The sequence below is a fragment of the Embiotoca jacksoni genome, unplaced genomic scaffold (assembly GCF_022577435.1).
Source record: "Embiotoca jacksoni isolate LCO1_2020_lvr unplaced genomic scaffold, fEmbJac1.0.p SCAF_3, whole genome shotgun sequence".
In the NCBI taxonomy this organism is placed as follows: Eukaryota; Metazoa; Chordata; class Actinopteri; family Embiotocidae; genus Embiotoca; species Embiotoca jacksoni.
In genome coordinates, this window is record NW_027185381.1 from 14,308,820 (window position 1) to 14,329,153 (window position 20,334).

Here is a 20,334-nt window from a genome sequence, read left to right on the forward strand (position 1 = left end):
TAAACTTCTACTTGACTGGTTGATGGAGGCAAACAACCATGAGGCAGTAATTCTAGTTCGTGAACCTTTCAGAAATCATTTTCCTCTTTTGGAGGATAGGGTAAAAGAAAGCTGCAGAACTTGGAGATAGTGATTGGTGTAGTTCAAGGGATGCAGTGTACACCAGTACCGTGAGATCTGTAGATCGTTTCCAAATGGGCGTCAGTCAGTAGCTACTTCCATTTTTGCTTGTTAGTATCAATCAAACCCCTAATAGCTCTTTCAGGAAGTAACTTGTGTATCTTTATATAGCCCATACCAAGAACAGCTCGGCTCTTATCTGAATCATTGCAGTTCCATGGATCTTTAATGAGCACAGCGTAAGCCATAAAGATAATTTTTCTTCCTGAACAAGATACACTCGACTGTTCTTGTCACATTGTCCTTTGTCAAATCCTTTGTCCTCAACAGGCTGAATAAAAGACTTAATTACACTCTGACTGAAGAGAGTAAAATAACTGCCCCTGTGAAATATACTGGATGTTGGTCAAAAATACCTGCTGTTTATTTTTAAACAAATGAGGTAAAATCCTTACTGAGGTTGAGCACTTGTGCAAAAATTTTAACACTGTAAAAAATACCGAATATTATGAAAGTTACGAGAATGCAGTGACTGCCAAGGACCTCCGACACTGCTGTTTCAAGTAATTATGCACAGTAACTCTGAAAATGGCTAATTGTGCCTTAAACTTGCAATCTTTGTTCTTTCCTGGTATGGCACAGTATGTTCTTGTGTTTTTGCTGAAGTATTGTAATTAAATATGTACACTTTCAATTCCGTTTTCTTACTACATGAATATTAAATTGACTACAGGCTTCTTGGACATTAATTATACAAATCAAATAATAAACTTGAAGGTTTGAAGCGATCTGGCCTGTGAGAAATCACCAGTTTTTTTATTTTTTATATATATATAAAATGTACTTCTAAGGAAAACAATGAATCCATCAGTGTCAGTTGTTTAAGCCATAAGCCATTTGTGTGGTTGCATGGCTTGATACGTCTAAATGTAATGTGTGTATACCATTTTACATACCAGACAGTTAGGGGAATGTTTGATTTTCATGTTCCTTAAAAGCTGTTGCGTGTGCCCGGATATCATGACACATGGTAACCCTGTAGAGAGAGTCTGCTCAGTGTTCAAACCTTTAATTGGTATCTGTAGATTATTTTTAGATTGGCTAAGAATAATTATTCAAAGAGTAAAGGACGACATTGCTGAAATTCATTATTTTTGAGTTTATATGACTCAAATAACCTAATAAACTAAATTTAGAATATATAAATATGCAGAAACTGAGCTGGAATGTGTTCGTCATCTTTCTCACCTGAGAAATTTGAGGTCAACAGAATCTACTAACCTAACCCTTGATAGGTGGCTGTGGGCTTCTTTATGCAGCAATTTCACCCAAGGACAGTATTGTTTTTTGGCTGGCATCCCTGTTTTTGGCAACTTTTCACTGAGTCACCTCTTAAACCTGTTTCACAAACAAATTGCGTTTTCCTCTCTCATCCGTTACTCCAACGCTTTCTGGCTAATGAGCCATCTACTGTAGCTGTAGAGGGCTCGAGCCTGATGATGTGCTTTGCATTCAGCTGGCACTGAGAGTCACTGAGTGAGTGAATGAGTGAGGGAGTGTATTGTGTTTGTCTGCATCCACATTAGATGTTGTGCATCCAACAGTCTTTAAGCTCATTACAGTAATCAGGTTAAAGAGAGGGGAACTGGGGAGTGCTTGGCCTACAGCATGTTTCCTCTGGACTTCCCCAGCGAGACGGAGAACCTCTCACACAGGCTCCAACTGAGCTGGTGGGACCCAGCCCTGCAGACGCCTGCTCCTAATGATCGGCTCCTGCTGTTTCTGTTTGTATGAAACCCACACTGGGGTATTCAACTGCACCCATGCTGTCATAATGACCAGCTTGTAATTGTAAAGCCCATTTAGATATACACCCATTCTTTCATGAGTTCCTGATCTATTTATTGTGGTTCATACTAACACATTTACTGAGTAGCAAATCCTGCTTTCTGCAGTTTGCTTTTGGACAGCAGAAGCATCAACAATGAAGCACAGATGAAAAACAGATGACTATACTTTAGTTTGTCTTCACAAATCTACAAAAATAGCACAGTGAAACTGTGACTATTTACAGTTTTAGCCTGACTGTATATGAGACTGTTCCTTCTTGTTTTGAAGCTTGTCACAAGCTGAGTCACAAAAGCTGTGATTCAGCAGTAATGATAGTGATTTTACTGCATTTTGCCCCTCCCGTTTGTACCTTTATTTATTTTAAATGTTTTTTCAGTAGTGAAATATCTTCTGAAATCCACTCAGTCTTTTTATTTGGCCTCATGAGAAACAACAGAACAGTTCAGTCGAAGTGATTCAGAAACAGTTGATCTGAAGTAGTTTTTTATCATGCATTGGTTTCTTTTCCAAACTGCACTGCTTATAAAAGGGCCACTTTTTTCTCTTCGCAGCTGACAGAAGCCACCTGACCTGGGAATTGCCTAAAACCAGGGTTGCTATGGCAACCAGCAGATGTAGAGCATGAAATAGCCAGCCTGTGAGTCCTTAACTAAGTATGGCAGCATCCTTTACATGTTCCACTCTGCATCATGTGGCTCCCCCTATCTAAACATTGGGTCCGGCTGCAAGTGTAAGCCCAGAGGTATAGTGCAGTTCCCTTCTGTCCCCATGGCGCTGAGCTGGAGGTGTGCACAAAAAGACCGTCAAGTAGTCAGTACTGTTCTCGCCAGTTGACCCTGTTGCCAAGAAAATCCTCACTGTGCATGGGTGGGTGGTAAATTGACCAGATGTTTCTGAGGCAGATTTAAGCCAGAGATGTTTGTATCGAGTAATTAGAAACATTTTTAGTTTAGGGGTGGAAATCCAGTTAGAAGGGTGGGAAAAGAATAGTCTACACCTCTACTCTTATGGCAAAATCCAGACTGAACCTTTTCTTTTGCTTTCAATATTTAAAATGCTTTCTTGTGAAGGAAGAGCTACGAAGAGCACCCTTTTGTAGAGCTACGAAGTTTCTATTAATGTTTTTTTTTTTTTTTTTAAACTGAAATTTGCTGTTTTCTCAGAAGGACATTCCTATTTAAATGGACAAGTAAAAATGAGAAATGCATATTGTAAGTAGCACCTCTTCTCACTTTGGGATTACAGAAACAAGATATACCATAAATACCATGTTGCATTTATGCTGTTGTAACATTCTTCAGAAAAGTTCCCCCCATTTGTCAGCAGACCTGCCCACAGCCTCTGCTTGAAGAGCTTTCTGAAGTGTACAGTATTTGTCTGAGGGCCGCTTGTTGTATACACCTTCTTCAGCCAATTTAAACATTTGACTCTCCAGTGCTTTTAGTCCTTGCTGAGAGAACAACAAAGCTGTGAGGACTCACACAATGATACTGCACTTGGAATGTACTCCCAAGTTAACTGAATAATGGTGTTTTTTGCTTGTTTGGGTCTCGTACAGTTTCTTTCAACTTTTATCGTTCACTCTAAATGTTGACCGATCATTTATCATTTTGTGAGGGAACACATTCCAGAAAGCTGTTTTGCTAATTGACTGGAGGGAAAAGGTTCTCGCTTAAGCGCTTCCCTTTGTACAGTCTGTGTCTGCCTGTTTTTGTATGTGTATCTTCTTCACTACGCTGTAGGGATCAATGGACCAGTAGGCAATATTACACAGTTTCTCATTCTCGCAGTGGAGCGCTCCACACAAAATGTTACATGAAGTTCCTCTGCAGAACCTTTAACAAAGCAGCGAAACTGAAGTGACACTTTCACAGAAAGGTATTTTCATCTTTCAGACACGCTCTATCAAAGTGAATCAACGTCAGCTCCCTCAATCTCTTTTACTCCTGAATATTTCCATGTACTTGTGACAGGATAGCTGTGAGGCCCTGTGGATCACGCCACAATAGTACAGTCATGTACACAGATAAAGCAGCCTTTAATATTGTCAAAGCTCTCGCTCAGACCTCGTCTACTTGACATTTAAAAGCTGACTTTAGCTGAAATCTTATCACTGCAGAGTGTATCCTACATCCAGATGACCATGGAGGAGGGTTGTGGCCCTGCACCTCAGGGCAGAGTGGAGGTGGCTGCTGCGGCTGTCCAGCCTTATATGTCCAGGAAAAGGTGGGCACAGCAGCAGTCATGGCAACTGTGGTCAGAGTTGCTGATCTGGAAACAATGGGCCAACAACATGGCCTCTCCCTGAACCTCCTCTCATGCAACAACATAGTCTCACTGACCATCAACAAGGGATTTTATTGTTACAAAGACCACTTTGATACTGTTATAGATTGCCATATTAGTAAGGGATTCCTTTTGTAATGCTCCACTGAGTTTTCAGAGAGTACAGTTGATAACACAAGACAATGTGCAAGAGAAAGTAATAGGAACACTTTACAACTAAGCTGATATGCCCCCTTATGTGTCCCTAGCTAAATGTTTGGTTTTGCTTAAATAGCCAGAACAGCAAATCGCCAACACTGTGAGTCAGAATAGTTCCCTTACAGCATGCTAGAGGATATAAAACGCTGATAGAGTCCTTCAGTGTATCACACTTTGGAGCGAAGCCAGCATATGTTCCGTTCCACTGCTCTTGATACTGTAATCAGCATGCAAGTGGTAGTAGGCAGTCGGCCACTGAAGTACGAGGAAGAGACTCGGTGCTCGAGAGGCAGCGCAGAAATGAGATTGGAGTCATCTGATTTGGAGGATATGGTACTCCAGGAAGAATATACTGATCATAGGTTTCAGACGGTTATCTGATACTCATGTTTGCTGCCCAATACCGGGTGATCCTCATTTGATGTTGGGTGTATTTGGAGTCTGGGTGTGTTGCTGTGTGTGCTGTCATGCAGGCAAACTCCCATATTGACCTCAGCCATCTTCTACCTATTGTACTGTATCTGCCTGTGCTACAATCTCTAACATTAGCTCCCACATGATTTATTTTACAGTTAATTAAAGAGTGTGTTGTTCATTTTTCACAGGTTTCGTCAGAATCTCTCGGATAACGAAGGGCTCTTTGGCAGACGGCTGCTGCGAGCTTCTTTTCTCAGGAAAAAGCTGCATCAGTTTGGTGTTGTTGTACTGTAGAGAGGGAGGAGGGAGGCTAATGTCGGGGTACTGAGAGTGGGATTGGCATCTTAATTGTGACCTTTGTAACTGTGATGCAATGATTTCGTGAGCTGGTGCTTACATATTCCTCCACTAATTACTGTCACATCTGCAGAGTCTTTTCCTTGCTACTCCTCCCATAGCTGTCTGTCTACATTTGATAAAATAGCATTTCAATGATGTCATAGTGTATTGCTGTCACATGATTCTGCTATCACAGTGAGTAGACGAGGAGAGAGGGGAAACACAAGGATTATGTCTCCCTAATGGTTTGAACAAGTGGCTGAAAGAATCTATAAGAGGACACTGTCGCTGATGTGGTTTGACTTTGCTGCCTTTAAAATATCTCGTGTTTTCGGTAGGTTGTGTACTGTGTTGGGTGGATTTCTTGCAATGGAAAACTATAGTGCATTAAATTGTTAATGTAAATTAGCTCTGTGAGTGTCAATGTCGTGTATAAGGCTATCAATTTACACACTTCGCAACTGCTGAAGGTCACAAATTACAGTTGAGGGTTTGGATTTGTCTGTGATCCCCCATGCATGCTTATCACCCGTCAGAAAAAGAAACGTGGATTTATGAGAATGTGGTAATGCTGAAGTTGGCCAAATCATTAGATGAAATAATAACATTAAAAAACAATCACTACTGCTGACAAAGGTTAACAGAGAAAATGTTTGTGTCTTGGCCTTTGTGTTACTGATACAATGATGATAACTTTTGTTCAGGGAATGGTTCCAGTTATACATACTTCATTTAGAGGATGAAGGTGTCATCACTCAGTGAATGCTGAGTTCAGTTTGAATGAGAACATCAGTCCTCCTTGTTTCATATGATTAACATGTCAGACACAGTTTGTTACTATTGTGCTCTTGGGTTCTACTGATCTCTTCTTCTGTTTAAAAAGGTGTCTCAATTTCTATTAACCAACCTAGCTTTTATCCATTTTTGTGGAACATACATCATTTTGTATACATTTTATTTTACCATCAACATTTCTTTAAATTACGCCCACATCTGCACCCACTTTTTGGAGGTGGTTAAGTTTTCACTTCGTGCTGTCCCTTGCAAAATGAGTGAACCTCAGTAAATACAGAAGAATGTGTAATCTCCACACGTATCTCCCCATGCGATTTGTGTGAACCAGTTGTCATGCATAGAGGAGCTGATTGCCTCGTTGCACACGGGTTGTGTGTCTCAGATGACAGGCAAACTGAGAGGTGATGAAGAAAGCCTACATGTCTATCAAGTGCCAGACCCCGATCAACTCAGATTGTTCAGGGGTCCCTGTGAAAAATAGTTTGACTATGCTGTGTTTTTGTTTGACCAGAAATGACAGCCCATTCTGCTGCTGTCATTCATAGGCCCAGAGTGGGGATCCCTCATATTATCAGTTATGATGTACCGATAACAAGGTGTTCAAATGCACTGGATGCAGTAGTTACTTTTGATGTGAAAGCTCAGAGGCAGTGATATGTTTTTCATGAACGACAGCTCAACATACAAATATACTGTATGTTAGTTGAGCGGGAAAACATGCACACGTAATGATACTGATAGTAATACCATTTGGATCAGCTTTGTGTTGCTGTATGAGCTCTCTGGCAAAAGCTATTTGACAAAGCTTCCCTTTTTCCTTTTATACAGGGCATAAATCAAATGGATAAGAATAAACGTGAGCTAAAAACAAAGATTAGAACTCTGTTGCACTTTTACTGATGTGAAATTGTAATATGGATGTAATTGTGGGAAATTAATGCTTTCCAGACTGAACATACTGAAGCATGTTCCAACTGGAAACCCTCAAACTCTCCATATGGTATGCTGTGAGCAGTACATAATAGGCCAACCTGTGTGGAGTGAGTGGTTGAAGCCACTTGACAAACACCTGTTCAGTCTTTTATAGTCTTAACAGTCATAAATTCAGGAATCATAAAAGAGAATTTTTTTTCTGTGGGATGACATAAATATACAGTATAAAGGAATTGACTGTGTTAATAGAAGATAAATTGCCCTTGTGATGTTATTTCCACCCTTAAGTGCATTTCAGTAATAGAGGGCTTAAAAGTAGATTTTAATTTTGGCTGTTTCTAAAGCAACTAATTATGTAGCTAATAATATTTACAGCAAGTACTGTGTTAAGGTTTTTTGTAAATTCTTTGGACTGAGATTTATTTTAAATTCCAAAATACTGAACTATCGACTCCAAGCATAGTCCCTGTTTCATATCATTACATCACGTTGTGTGTCATGGGTATCAGTCCAATACCAGATGTAGGCCGGTGGACCACAGGCCACATGCTGTAAATTCTTAACAGGAGATTTATGGCTAAAAATGTGACTGATAATGACAATGAAATCATCATGATCTGCCTCGTTTTCTTGTTTGGGACTGATCTACATCCATCAGTGTATGTAATGAAATAAAAATGTTTATGCAGCATTTATCTAATCCATAGTTAACCACTCCCACAGAGGACTGACTCAGAAGGCAGGTCAAACCACAGTGTGTACTGGCTGAAGGGTGAGCTCACTGGTTGACTGACTGGGTGGAGCTCTCCTCCTCCAGTAGCAGTTTCTGCCTCCATAAATTAGTAAACCAATTCTTCAAATCTCTAAATGAGGGCTGGTACATTGTAATACCTAAACTAATCATATACCCACTCTTATAATATCTCAATTTACTGGCTAATTTACTGACTGCAATTTAACCTTTAACAGGTGCAAAATAATTAGGAATTGATAAAGAATTTGTGCTTTTAATCTGCTGCCAGGTCACTGAACTATGAAGAAACTGATACATGTATTGCAGTGCTTCTGTTGTGGATCCTTTTGAAGCAGTGCTGCTGGAAGACTCTCTACTTCACTGGATATTTTTAGTGTAAGAGGAACTGTTCTCTCCCTCCTTGCAACAAGGGCAAGATTAATAATTTCTGTCAGTATCTATACCCATGAACTGCATTACGGCCAAGAGCAGACCCTGTAGCCCAAAGATGGAGTCACAGCAGCGATGTTCATTTGTAATGTTGCTGAAAAAAATAAGTCAGTGTAACTGTAAGTGGGTTTGAATACAGAGCATGGATCCACTGCTTCGCTAACACCATGCTAAGTAAAATAATACTCTGCAAACATCTTATAATATAACAGGTTGATCATAGTAATCCTGCTGAATTTATATAACAAGACTCAGTTCTGCTTCATCATGCTGCCCGGTGATCGCTCTGTCCTCCAGGAGCAATGACTAATTCATTTATGAAACATATGGAGGATGCGATAAGAGTGGAGGTGAAAGGCCTTTGACTTATTTATTATTTGACTTGTATTCAGGTGGGCTCCAAATTCAGTGTGTGCTCTTTACAGGGAAATTAACTCAGGACTTTTGGAAATGTTACATGCAACAGTGAGCATAATTACTGAAAAGAAGATGCGATAATTATCAGTACTCTAATAACTGTTGCACTATACCCCTTTTAAAAAGAATAAACCTGCTCCATCCCTCATCCTTTTGGCAGCTTATAAATATTTGAGTGTACCATAATCACATTCCTCCTCATATTATTAATATGGTGAGGGCAGGCTAATTGAAGGATGGTCCTGTGACTACATGGGCTATTAAATACTTTGTGTTTGTTGTAAATCTTGCATCCTCATACTCATAATAAAGATGTATTCATGGTGGCTGATTAATGTTCACATTCTGTATGCTGAAGATGTGAAATAATCAAAATGATAGTCCACCAGTGATCACATATTGAGGCAACATTCACATCTGGTGGAAATAACCCACCTGACCTTGACCTGTCTCTCCGTTGTGGAGTTGTACATGAATTTTGATCCTGAGCTGCAGCAATATTGAATTGAAATACTTAGCTGATCAGAACAAACCTTGTTTGCTGCTACGTGACCCCACTGTTGGATCGTCTGTGTTCCAGATGTTACCCAGACGCATACTATTGACCTGCAGGAAAACTAACCTTGCTTTCAGTCAGACGGGGATAAAAGGCTGATGTTTTGCTGAGAGTGTCAATGCAGAATGTAAAGGAGGCGGAGGAGGTGTGGTGTGGAGCCGTTTAGCTGGTTAATATATTCACAGTGTGCACATGCTTTAATGCTGCTGTTCTCAACAGTCCTGAGAACTGCTGAGGTCGGAATTACTCTCGGCCCTCCATTTATTCTACATGCTTAAATTTCACTGTAATAATAGTCTGCCAGGCTGAAGATAATATGGTGTAGTACACAGCTACAGTATTTTCCTGCTCCTTTACTGACATTTGAGCTTTGGAGTTCTTTTCAGTTGCATCACAGCTTGTTAAAATCTAATTGTCGGCCTTTACAATAGTTTTACTTGCTTTTGAGTTGCCGTATAATCTACATTTTATCCCAGAGTGCCTGCTTTTATATTCACAGTAATTGCTGCTGATTGTGTAAGTAAAATACAAAATTTTGTATCTACATCACTGTTTCGGTGACTGTTGACAAATGCAGCACAAAGAGTGTGAAGTGCCCTGTTTACAAGGTAATCAGTGTCGTTTTTCCTGACCTTTAAAATCTTGTTGCAACGCGAGGGTATGGTTCAAATTTAGCACTTTAAGAACACTAAATTGCAGACACTATAAATATGTTAACATGATCTGTTTTCACTTTGCTAGTTTTTTTTAATTGTTTTTTTTTTTTAGTGGGTCAGGAAGATTTAGTCATCCTAATAAATGAGTAATTATTTCAGAGAAATGTGTCTGGCATACTGTGTTTGAATAATAAGCAAACATCTGATCCTGGCTTTTCTTGTGCTCTGCATGTGTCGTCAATTCCACATTGCATGAGAAACACACACTGATCCAATAAAAAACACAGAAATGAAACACTCCTGTACCACATTGTCACACGGTGTCCATCAGTGAATGGCATTCGTACTTCTCTCGAGTGTCATTCTGCTTCAATTCTTGTTGTTCCGTTTGGCAGCATTTGTAAGACTGGTCCGAACATACTGATCAAGTTTGAACCAATATTGTTTTCTGTTTTCGGTCCAGCCACCTCCTTAGTTGTTGTGTGACAGACTGGTGCCATAATTGCAGCAGTTGTTGCTCTCGGGCTATGCTCGGCCGCTGGTATTACAGTCAATCATTAGAGCTGTATCCTCTCCAGATGGCTCCTGCCTTCCCTGGTCTCTATTGGATTGTTGATGTTTAGACCCCCCAGTTTGCTGCTCTTTGACCATTTTAATGTCTTAATATTTGGAGTAGTAAACAACCCTGATTTGATGCAGGACTCTTTTCTGATAGTAATGAGAGATTAAATTACATGTTAAATTTACCCTCGTGAGCTCGTAGGTGTAATAAAATACAAGAATAGAGACACATACTGTAAGCGAGTCATGTCTCATCCTTGCTTGGAAGCAGAGCTAATGAGGAGTGGGCTGCATTGGAGTGTTTGCACGAGGATACTAGTGAAAAATGTGCTCTCACACTACTGTAAGCTCAGGGATTATCATTATCCTCCTGGGCTTCATCATGTGCTTTCTGCAGTACTTACTCTGTAAAATGACTGATGATACTGACAACAGATACTGAAGTGACTAGTGCTTTTTGGCTGCGATGAACCTGTGTGAAATTCTTGGGAAACTTCCACAAAAATACAAACATTTTCTGAACAGTCTATAAATCTAGTGTGTGTGAGAGAGAGTTGTTATCCACCATACATGCCCATGTGGCCTGCTGTATTGTCAGTCTGGGGTCTCTAGCTCTTGTCAAGAAGGGAGTATCTGTGGAAATGCTGGATAACAAAAACTCGGTGGGGCTTCTCTGCCAGCCTGTATAGAGGAGAGCTCATGCAGCGCCATTACCCCTTCTTCTTTGTGCTTGTCTTTCCCACTTTGTGTGGAAAAAAAAAACTCAGGAAAGGAGAGGGGCTATTGGAGAGGAAGCCACGGCTATGACAGAGGCACCATCATAGGCGGGCTCATTCAGAACTCCATCATTATAGAAAATTTACCTCTCAGACTTTCTCTGTTCTGGTTCAAAAGGGGCCTGTGGATGAGCTGTGAATTTGGAGCACAAAAAAACTCTTTGTTTCCAAGTGTGGCTGAGATCTGAATCATGTCAGTGTGAAGATTTGAACTTTTGCCTTCATACCCGAACTGGGAGTGAAATACAAAAATTCTTTTGCTGTTACTTTAGAATTTGGAATAGAGTCAAGCTAAAACATGGTGATGGTGGTGAAGTGATACAAAAAAAGAAGAATATACACCTGTTTTGACAATCATTTTCATTTTGCAATGAACTTCCAGTGTCTCAAATCATTTGATGGATTTCTTTGTCTTATCTTTGTGGTTTAGATCAGCAATTTGAATCTTATGACTATTATGACATTTCTGAATCAAATGATCAGTTGATTTATTGAGAAAACAATCATCAGTTTAATTGATAATGACAATAATTGCAGCCCCAGTACATAGTAACATTAATACCAGGGCATCAAAACTGATATACATGTCTTCTCCTGAAAATATAAGCTGACTGTAAATGTTTTCCAGGCTAATATTTGCTCACACAAAAAGAACAACTAAATTTCAGATCTATAATAAGGAAGAGATAGAGAGCCTCACAGGTGTAGATGGCCCCATTTATCTCCTTCATCCCTCTCTGTGTTGAAGCCAAGGTCAAGGTAGAGGTAAAAACCTCCGCAGTATCAGTCCTTTTCCTTTTTTTTGCACATTTGTGTCTGAGAATACCAGGATTGATTCACTCTAATTGCAGTATATGATAAAACACCCACTGATTTGTCTCAGTGAAGTTACGAGAATGCAGACGAAGAGAAGAGCGAATAATGATGCAGTGATGGAATGTGTTTTGATTCGGCTCCTGTTATTCTTGCCGATTACAGAGATTTCCCCTTTTGTTTTCTTTTTTTCTCCTTTTTTCTGCTGAAAGGTTCGGTTTCTAATTCTACACACACTGCAATCAGGCAGGAGCTCCTCATACACTAACCCTTTAACATGAGAACAGCTGAAAAATGATGAGCTGCTGAGGCAGACGTGAAGCATAGCTCACATTGAATTGCACAGGTAAAAATGTCCCCCGAAGAGATAATTGTGATGATTTGTTCTGTGCCTTGTGGCGTTATAGTCTGCCTCAGAGACTTCCTCTTCACACTTACAAGCCTGATTGTTTTATGAGAGGACATTTTAATAATGGCCTGTTGATAACCGCCATAACACAGACCATTTATTTAGGATATTGGTCAGCGGTTTGACTGTGCTCATCTTTTGTGTTTTTACAGGTGTATAGGTCGGTGAGGCCGTTATACTACCCACCAAGATGGTGGCCTTGTCATTAAAGATTTGCGTACGCCAGTGCAATGTGGTGAAGACGATGCAGTTTGAACCATCCACCCCTGTGTATGACGCCTGCAGAATTATCAGAGAGAGAGTCCCAGAAGCCCAGACAGGACAAGGTTGGAGGGTGACTGGTGAATCTAAGTTACATTATGAAAATCTATTGGCATCTACATTTGCATGCTCTGTTTCACTTTGTGTTTCAGCCTCAGATTACGGCCTCTTCTTGTCTGACGATGATCCCAGGAAAGGAATCTGGCTTGAGTCTGGAAGAACCCTGGATTACTACATGCTGCGCAATGGAGTAAGATTAAGTCATTTAGTCAAGGGTGGAGAGCTGTCAGTGTCTCCTATCATTTCTTAAAGTGATTTACATTTTCCAGTTGGACCTGTGAAATGTGTGCCTCCCTGCTCGCTGGGAGAGCCGGCAGTTTACTGTTAAAAACGATCAGAGTAGGCTGTAGATGTCATTGTGCCTCCTCTCTTCTTCTCCCAGGACGTCTTGGAGTACAAGAAGAAACAAAGGCCACAGAAGATCAAAATGCTGGACGGTGCAGTAAAAACCATCATGGTGGATGACTCAAAAACAGTTGGCGAGCTGCTTGTCACCATCTGCAGTAGAATAGGCAAGTGTCTGCTACAAGTTCTGAGAAAATCAATCTTGTCAAGCCACCATCCAAAGCTTAAGTTATTCACACTCTATTTCATTTTTAGTCCAAGGCATACTTGAATTCATATTGAGCTGAATTATGGCAGTGTTATTATGTGCTCTTAAATTCATATTTGAAGAGCAGCATTTGTTCAGCACTTTATAGCATTTATGTATGCTTGATAAAGTCCTAATCACTTTTTGTGTAAAGCACGATGGGCATGATTTGTCAAGCTCAAGCGAACTTGTTTCTAATAAATGCCGAAGGCTTCCTCCTGAAGCCCAGACCATGCCATCCCTGCCTGTCACAGAGGTGTTCCCTAAGCTGTATATTTCAATTATAATGGGCTGCTACCAAGCCTAATTGAGTGAGGAAGAGAGGGATGTGTGTCTGGCAGATAGCTTTATAGGAAAATGTTTATTTAGAGTACGGCTTACTGCCTGACTTCATCTCCTCCTCGGCTCCTATTTTAGTTTGTTGGCTCTGTACCAGCTTTCCTTCACTTCTGTGAGAGACCAGTGAGAAAGAGATAAAAAAAAATAAAAACATTTTTTTAAAAAAGACAGTCCAAGGGAATTGCAGAGGTGTTCTACCTATCATGGTAGTAGTTATCGCACCGGTTTGAAACATCTCCTTCTCTGAGAGTTCCCTGGATAACTTTTCAGGAATCACCAACTATGAGGAGTACTCACTCATTCAAGAGGTGACAGAAGACAAGAAGGAGGATGGGATGGGGACACTGAAGAAAGACAGAACCCTACTGCTACGAGACGAGAGGAAGATGGAGAAGCTCAAAGCCAAACTCCACACAGATGATGATTGTGAGTGCAAGTGTGCTAAAGCCTCCAGAAGTGTTGTCAATATCTTGATGGCTTTACAGCAATTTCTTATTTTCATATTAACAAATCCGACTCAACACCATCATCTGGACATGTACTTCTTCATCACTCAAGTAAAATTTATTACATGGACATATGAGCGTTAAAGGAAATTACCAGTTATCTTTTGCCCAGAGGACACCCAATTACATTTTGAAACATGAAAATACATAAATCACCCTGCAACTTCGGCTGAAAACAAGCTGTCGTCTCAGCAGAAAAAAATGTAAATGCCGCCGTTCATACTGTGTCCAGAATTTCACTTCCTTTTGATAAATTTGGCAGATTCTCTGTCAAAGCTGATCTGTCTGTCGCTCCGTTGTTCTCAAACTGTCTGGTTAATCTCACCATTACTATCCTTCTCTAGTAATGTACTCCGTAAAGTGAACGTCATTTTATTTTGGTGCATGTGGTAACTGAGTGTGTATATTGATTGTGCAGTGAACTGGCTGGACCACAGCAGGACATTCAGAGAGCAGGGAGTGGAGGAAAGTGAGACTCTGCTGCTCAGGCGCAAGTTCTTCTACTCGGACCAGAACGTGGACTCACGGGACCCTGTTCAGCTAAACCTGCTCTATGTCCAGGTAAACACACATTAATGCTGGCGTAGCAAAAACACAGGAGAGCGATAGAGTGAACTGGGCCTACATTTTTTGCTGTTACAGCCGAACCAGGCAGCCATGTTTTTTTTATATAATGTCTTTCAGAAGACACAGGAGACATAACAGGAGTCGAGACAGGACTGTTCTGAGACTATAGTTGTGTTGTACCTCACTTTTGTCCAGGTCCCGACAGACTGAAATTATATGGTCCATTCAGATTTGACTTGTTTCTTCATTCAGAGAATACAACAGCACAACAATATAAGTATTTGCACGTGACAGCAAAGCTTTAATGCCAGATGTTGAAAGCTGAATTTTGCCCGGCTGCTAAGTGCATCAGAGCAAGTTGTAAATGGAAGTATTAGCACACATTTACAGTCATGTTAAATCCTTCACCTGTTGGTCACAAACTTTGTCTGTCTGTTGATTGGTGCTGGCTAGTTAGTGTTAGTTAGAAGGTTTATCAGCCCCTCCAGGAAAATTGAGATTTTGCAATTGCAATAATTAACCCAAATTCAAGCAATCCGCAATATTTGCAGGAACTTGCAATTTTGCTAAATGTCCTCAACAGGAGCTCTGCTGAAAATATTAAGGCATGAAGTAATTTTCTATCCATCCATTTTCTTCTGCTTTATCCGGCGTTGGGTTACGGTGGCCGCAGGTCGAGCAATTGTCGACGCGCTTGTAACTGCGATCTCGTTCTTTCTGTCATGACCCAGAGCTCGTGACCATAGGTGAGGGAGGGAACGCAGATCGACTAGAACTGTTTTGTAAAGCTTCATTATTTTTATGATTTTTTTTGTTCAATAAATAAATAAAAAACATCAGAACTAAATTAGTCCTGTGATGTGCAGCATGCTTATTATCAAAGGATTTGGGTAAGACTTGTCACTACAAGCAACCCCTTATCTGGTAATTTGATCCATTGTTAATATAAAATATTGATTAATGCAGCTTTAAATTTCTCTTTAAGTCCCATCATCACACCACTCTTTAAGTATTAATGTAAATCTGTCATAACCACAGTTTTCACTGTACATGCATACATGACATACATACATACATACGTGAGTCTAGTACCGCACAAGTCAGGGTTTGCTCACTGCACACATATCTGCATTTACATTAGCCCCTCCAGCCAGGGGGAGGAGATATCCCTACTGACAGCTGTACTTAAACAGCACAGAGCGAAGTAACCCAACACACACACATACAGATGTACGCCGTGAGATAGAGGGGAAGCATGGGCAGGAGAGAGGAGAGGTAATGCACTCAAAGAAATGAATGCATAACATTATTTGAAAATGAATCACACAAAGACTGCTGGATGCTCTCCCACACAAAACATATAATCACTGAAAAACAGCACTCACTTAGCGATATATATTGTGTCCGAAGTATATATAGTTGTTTGTATTTGACTCATTACCAATCGCTACCACCTCGCGAGTTCTTCAATATGTTCGTAAAAGACATCCAGCCTTCCACCCCCACTGTCTGCTCCAGATGTTCTCCTCTCATCGATCTGTCTGTTCCTGTTTTTGCCTCTGTTTTTCCTTACCCTCCATTTCCTTCCCTTCCATTTTTCCTGCCTCCACTCCCTCTCCATCTCTTACACATTCTGACACAGTCACACACATCCCCACCCTCTTACCCTGGCACACATTACAGCACTCTGCATATCATGGTCTCCTCTCAACACAGACTCATATTTCCTTTCACAATAACAACTCCACCCCCTGCCCTTGCCCTTCCCCATCTATCTTTCCATCGTTCTCTTTCTGTCGCTCTCTCACACACACTCGGATTGTTACTCAGATCACAGAGACTCTTCACATTGCAGTGGCTCTAATTTGTCACTGCCTTAAAAAAGCCAAACAGAGCCAGAAGAGGGATCTTTAGCAGAGTGGAACATACCTCAGTCTTCTCATTCCACTTTCTCTGCTTTGCCTTTTAGTCAGTCCATTTTCCTGTGAAACACCCCTCATTCATAATTAAAGTCATTCTCAGGAACTCAGTAGTATTGAGTAATTTAATTCATATTGCGCAGATGATGACATTATTGCTGGCAGTTCTTTGACAGAGCGCCCCTGTAACTTGGCAATGATCTGAGATATTCATTTGAAGCTTCCATAATTTCAAACCCAACCAGCCACCCATACATACACACACACGCACACACACATACACATACACACACATACACACACGCACACACACATACACACACATACACACACACACACACACACACACACACACACACACACACACACACACACACACACACAAATACACACATAATGGAAGCTCTGCCAGTAACAGACTAATCTCCTTTACTCCTCGGCCACTCCCCTTGTATTTGTTCTAAGACCAGGACAAATCTCCATAGCAATAGTATCACCCTGTGAGTCTTGCTCTTTTGCTTTTATTCTTACACATTTATTAAAGTATATTATTTGTATTGGGAGGCAGGAGATTCCAGACCAGAAGTAGGTCAATATTTCGTGTTCAAAATAATACTGTAACATCATTTCATGGTGACAGTATTTTTAAAGATTATGAAGCCTTTTTGTTTTACTGAAAAATTACCAAAACAGAGAAGGAGGATTTAAAAATGTATTATTCTTTAATTGGTATTAAAATAATATTCCCTTACTTACTGATTCTTTAGCAGCCATAAGACAGATGAAGACAAGGCTTTTAATGCATCCCTATGTCAGCATTTATTTTTGTGGCTGCATTATACTTGCTGTGCTCTGCAGTTGGACTGGTTGACCTCAGCGTTGTTGCCTCCGGCTGAATGTGTCACAGCCTCTGATGTTTTGTGCTTCACTTACACTCATGCAGCTCTATTAAAATGTCCTAGAACCAGTTCTTGTATCACTTGCCATTTTTGGCTATGAGAAATTCAGGGTCTGTCTTCACTGTTATGTCGCTGGACAAACATGGCAGAATATCTAGCTGGTCATTTGACAAAATGAAGACATGTACCTATAAGTTCACAGCTTAATATAGGGTTTTCTGATGGATCTGAAATGAGGTAGCCAATGAATGAATACTGTGTGTGATTACTGCAGAATACAAATTATAACAGCTTTCAAACAGAAAAATATGATATATAAGTATCAGCTGTTTCATTCATGCTTCACGATCTTCCAGTAATATTCATGCAGGTGTACACTGTGACTATTACAACCTTACACTTCTCATTTTTCTGTGATGATAGCGCAGACGATCACCACCTGCTGAGCAGCTCCCCTCACCCCTCCCACCTCGTCAAAACACAGAGCCTGTTCTCGATTCCTCCCTCGTAAATCGGGAAGACTATATTTACACTGAACACAGAGAATCTAGTTGACTAATATTCAGGTTGCTGATCATCTGTGTGTCAAGCTATCAATTGTGGGGCAACTCAGCAGTGGCGGATGAACCCACTTTGGCTGTTGGCTACCTGACCACTATTGCATTTACCAAAGCTGGATCTTATCAGCAGTAGTAGGAGATGAGAGGAATGGCATTAAACTTTCACTTTCATTTTAGAGTATGGGCAATCATTACATCAATTATTATCATCATATTGTTCTGACAAAGCACTGGGAAGACCTGTATGCACCTGCAACATCCAATGGTACTAGCACATTTGAGCTTCTTAAACCAGGAAATGCTTGTCCACATTTTCTGAAACCAGATTTATGTGCTAAAAAAAAACCTGGTATTTTTGTGCTGTACTTTACTCTCTCTCTACACGCTTCTCAGGCTCCTGCAACCTAAATAATTTTTCTATATACTTGGGCCCCATTGGTAGATTCATTTTTTTCTATAACAAATCTGCATATCAAGCAACACTTGCTCTAAAATTAGAGCATTTAGAGCTCCTATTATTCCCCGGCATCTTACTTCAGAATAGTACCAGCTACTGAGCAGTGTGTATCAGAGTGAATGGCATGTGTGAGGGCTAATTTTAGAGTGTCTTCTTGTGTTCAGTGAAAGCTTATGCACTCCACAGTGACTCGCACTTGGGAAAGGACTTGATTGTGAGCAGGGGAGATTGTTGTCCTCATTACAGCATTAAGCTGCTGCTTAGTTTTTCATTGATGTAATGAGACGTAAGAATGAGCCACGTCCACGCTGTGCACTGATATGCTAATGCTAAAAGCGTTGATGGAGCCTCTCTCACTGCTGCAAATTTAATGGCTCCAAAAGTGAACTAGAAAGAGGGAGTGAGATAAGGCAGAGAGAGCAGAGAGCTGACTGCCCCCTGGAGAAACACAGCACTCAGGGACAACCATTTGAGAGATGTCAACTAAGTATTCTTCCTTTCTATCTACCTAAATGGTGAGAGATAATGTAGACAGACTCCCTGAAAATGCATTGAAACATAAGTGATGTTTCTACAGCGCGAAACAGACACAAGGCTCAAGAAAAACATTCAGTCTTCATAACAACGTAGTGAGGGCCATTCTGTAATGCAGATGGGATACAGTGAAAGACTGATGCATATCTGTAATGTTTTCCTTTTTAATAACACATAATGGGCCGTGATGAAAAATTGTTGCAGCTGTTATATTTGAAAGCTGGCAGAATCACTTTTATTGTTACAAACAAATCTCATTTGGCTCCCCTGTGTGGATGAGTCTCAGTTATGATGTACTGTATGTGTTCTAGATATACACTTTGTCATACACTCAGAACAAATTCTTTCTGAAGCCACAGTGCATCCAAAGCACACCATGAAGTGATCATTACTTAGCTCCGTTGGGTGAATTTTGGATAGTTCTCATGCCTTTGTACTTCTATCTTTTTTCTACATGTGTCTCTCACTTACTCCCCCTCCTTCTCGTATCTCCTCCAGGCTCGGGATGATATATTGAATGGATCCCACCCGGTTTCCTTTGATAAAGGCTGTGAGTTTGCAGGGATCCAGGCTCAAATCCAGTTCGGACCCCACGTGGAGCACAAACATAAACCTGGATTCCTTGAGTAAGCTTTTCTTATCAAACATTATCAACATACAGGACAACTTTGTACAGTGTGTTCAGCTCACAGCTGTACAGTAGTGATTGCCTGCTTTAGTACAGGCTTTCACTTCAGGGACTTCCTCTTGTGGAAAGCTCAAGGGTGATGTCAGCTGTTACAACTGTTTTCTGATAATATAGACAGTAAGGCAAGAATTACCTCATATGTGGAGGTATGTTAACAGGAAAGGAAATGCCTGTAGCTCAAACAAGTAACCATATAAAAATGATATTTATCTCTGTAGCCTAAAGGAGTTCCTACCCAAAGAGTACATCAAGCAGAGAGGGTCCGAGAAGAAAATATTCCAAGTATGTACATTACATTGCTCCAGTGTTGCATTTAAAAAAAAGAATGTGTTTGAAACTGTGTGGAGTCGAATGGAATTATAGTCATTTGTTCTCTGTTGAGGCATAAATTGGCAAAACATACATAACATGTAGACCACAACATTTCAAATACATTAACATATGTGATGATCAGTTTAAGTTGGAGATGTAACTGTTGTTTGTCCAGGAACATAAAAACTGTGGAGAGATGACAGAGATTGAGGGCAAAGTGAAGTACGTGAAGCTGGCCAGGTCGCTGCAAACATATGGAGTGTCCTTCTTCTTGGTGAAGGTAAGAAGTAAAACCATGATGTTTTACTCCAATACAGTAAATTTGTGAAA

General features: G+C 40.5%; 1 protein-coding gene across 4 annotated transcripts in view; it reads left to right on the top strand.

Annotated features, from left to right (window-relative positions):
* The window catches only part of tln2b (talin 2b), a 74,312-nt gene that overhangs the window by 15,039 nt on the left and 38,939 nt on the right, over window positions 1–20,334 (top strand). For all 4 annotated transcript variants that reach the window (XM_069162046.1, XM_069162042.1, XM_069162044.1 and 1 more), the window contains exons 2-9: window positions 12,463–12,636; window positions 12,724–12,821; window positions 13,014–13,143; window positions 13,833–13,988; window positions 14,487–14,629; window positions 19,503–19,630; window positions 19,911–19,974; window positions 20,180–20,284. In XM_069162046.1, coding sequence (XP_069018147.1) covers window positions 12,501–12,636; window positions 12,724–12,821; window positions 13,014–13,143; window positions 13,833–13,988; window positions 14,487–14,629; window positions 19,503–19,630; window positions 19,911–19,974; window positions 20,180–20,284 — 960 coding nt within the window. In that variant the 5' untranslated portion in view covers window positions 12,463–12,500. The remainder of the gene's footprint in view (window positions 1–12,462; window positions 12,637–12,723; window positions 12,822–13,013; window positions 13,144–13,832; window positions 13,989–14,486; window positions 14,630–19,502; window positions 19,631–19,910; window positions 19,975–20,179; window positions 20,285–20,334) is intronic.